General features: G+C 46.6%; 1 protein-coding gene across 1 annotated transcript in view; it reads right to left on the bottom strand.

Annotated features, from left to right (window-relative positions):
• Positions 1 to 1,947, bottom strand: part of LOC101659831 (microsomal triglyceride transfer protein) — a 55,511-nt gene that overhangs the window by 15,170 nt on the left and 38,394 nt on the right. The window contains exons 13-14 of the mRNA XM_004703439.2: positions 1,185 to 1,282; positions 936 to 1,057 (exon numbers count right to left, since the gene is read on the bottom strand). Of these exons, the coding sequence (XP_004703496.1) occupies positions 936 to 1,057; positions 1,185 to 1,282 (220 nt within the window). The remainder of the gene's footprint in view (positions 1 to 935; positions 1,058 to 1,184; positions 1,283 to 1,947) is intronic.

Here is a 1,947-nt window from a genome sequence, read left to right on the forward strand (position 1 = left end):
TGATGGGGTCACGTGCTATTATAAAAAAGTCGTGTGAGAAAAACTGGTACAGAGTCAGTTCAGGGACTAGATGTGCCTTTGAAAAGACAAATCGATATTAGGCAAGGGCAGAGAAATCAAATTATCTAGATTTCAACTTTATATTTCAAACTTTCACGGAGACAATAGACCACGATGGAATGGTGTGTGATGTCATAGTTCATTTTGTATGTACATTTGGTTAAGCAACAATGCCCAGGCCCAGTTGTTTGGTCAAACGCTAGTTTGAATACTGTTATAAAGCAGTGATAAATCTGCTTTATATGAAGTCAAGCAGATGACCCTCCGGAGTGCAGATGGACCCCATCCAATCAGTTGAAGATCTTAAGAGCAAAAAGAATTTTCCATCTTCAGATCACAAAGAAACGTGCCAGACTCTTCACTTTCATTCTTCCCGTCACCTGTCCGTCAGATGTGGGGACACAGACTGCAGGGGTTTCCAGTCTACTTCCCAAACTCCAGCATTTGGACTTGCCAGATCCTCATCATCACACGAGTCAGTGCCTCAAAATAAATCTCTCTTTAGAGAAGTAAGGGGTGAGTGATTATGTCGTTCACTGGTTCTGTTTCCCGAGATAAGACTGGCGTCATCATTAACTTACATGTTTTAGAGTGTTACCACCAGTGTACATTTGATCAGACTCATCTTTTGCATAAGGATCCCTGGTGGTGCACATAGTTAAACGCTCAGCTGTTTACCCAAAACAGGTAGGCAGATTGAAACTACGCAGAGGCACCTGGTGATCGGTTCTTCTAAAGATCACAGCCCGGCAATGCCCGCGAGACTGCTCTACTCTGGCATGTGGGTCCTATGAGTGGGAAGCCAACGCAATGGCCCTTCACAATAACACCTTTCGTATGTAGTTTATAAGCAAAACGCAGGGGAGATGAGTTACCTGGCTAGCATGGAGATGAGCTTTCCCAAGGTGCTGAAAGATGTTCAGGTTACTCCTCCTTAGGATGCCGGAACCAGAGTAAAGAATATCAAGGCTGTAGGTAGATGCTGAGTAGGGATTACCTAGCGACAAGAAAATCACCCGGTGTCACTCAGGAACACCTTCAAGAGCACCAGGTTAGGTTGGGACAAAAGGAGACACTCTGGTTAGGTTAGGTGAGGTGAGGTTAGGTTAGGTTAGGTTACGTACGTTCTATGTAGCCAGTATAGGCTGAGGAGGAGCCGCTCTTCGAGAAACGGTCATAATTATGAACAATCATTTCCTTCAGAACGCGACGGACCATTTTGCTGCAACACACAAAAAGAAAAGACTGCATATTCATTGGCATGGTGGCTTCCGGAGCCTGGTTTGGAAAAACACCAAATCCTCAGTGGAAACCAGTGAGATCCAAATTCTCCGCGCGCCATACCACAATTGGGCTGGGGTGGGGGGAGGGGAAGAGGTGCCAGCTGGAGCTTCCAGAGCAGGGCTTCCCCCCCATTCCCTAGATACTTGGAATGGAGGGTGCTATTAAAGATGCTCAGCTACACGATGGCGTCAGCTGACCGGAGGACACTTCTCAGGGTGGAAGGGATATGCTCACTGAATCATCGTAATCCTGTTGTTAAATACTCTATACTTCTCTCTCTCTTTTTTAATTCCATATGCTTAGAAGGAAAGCTGCCCCTGCGTGGGGGAGGTTGTGCCGTTCTCTAAATGTTTTTCTATGCCCCCTCATTTTACCTCTGACAAATGATACTCAAAAAGCCAACTCCCATTGAGTCGATTCTGACACAGAGCAACCCTGTAGGGAAGAAAGGCCCTTTGGGGTTTCGGAGCCGGTCCATCTGAATGAGAGCCGCAGCCTCGGCTTTCTCCGTGGGATGGCCTGTGTGTCAAACTGCTGACCTTGCAAGGGGCTCACTGCCCCACCAGGGCTCCTTATATAATAGAAGCTTCCACAAATTCCTTC

Source organism: Echinops telfairi, unplaced genomic scaffold, assembly GCF_000313985.2.
Source record: "Echinops telfairi isolate 266 unplaced genomic scaffold, ASM31398v2 ScPeMD7_7468;HRSCAF=8506_0, whole genome shotgun sequence".
NCBI classification, from domain to species: domain Eukaryota; kingdom Metazoa; phylum Chordata; class Mammalia; order Afrosoricida; family Tenrecidae; genus Echinops; species Echinops telfairi.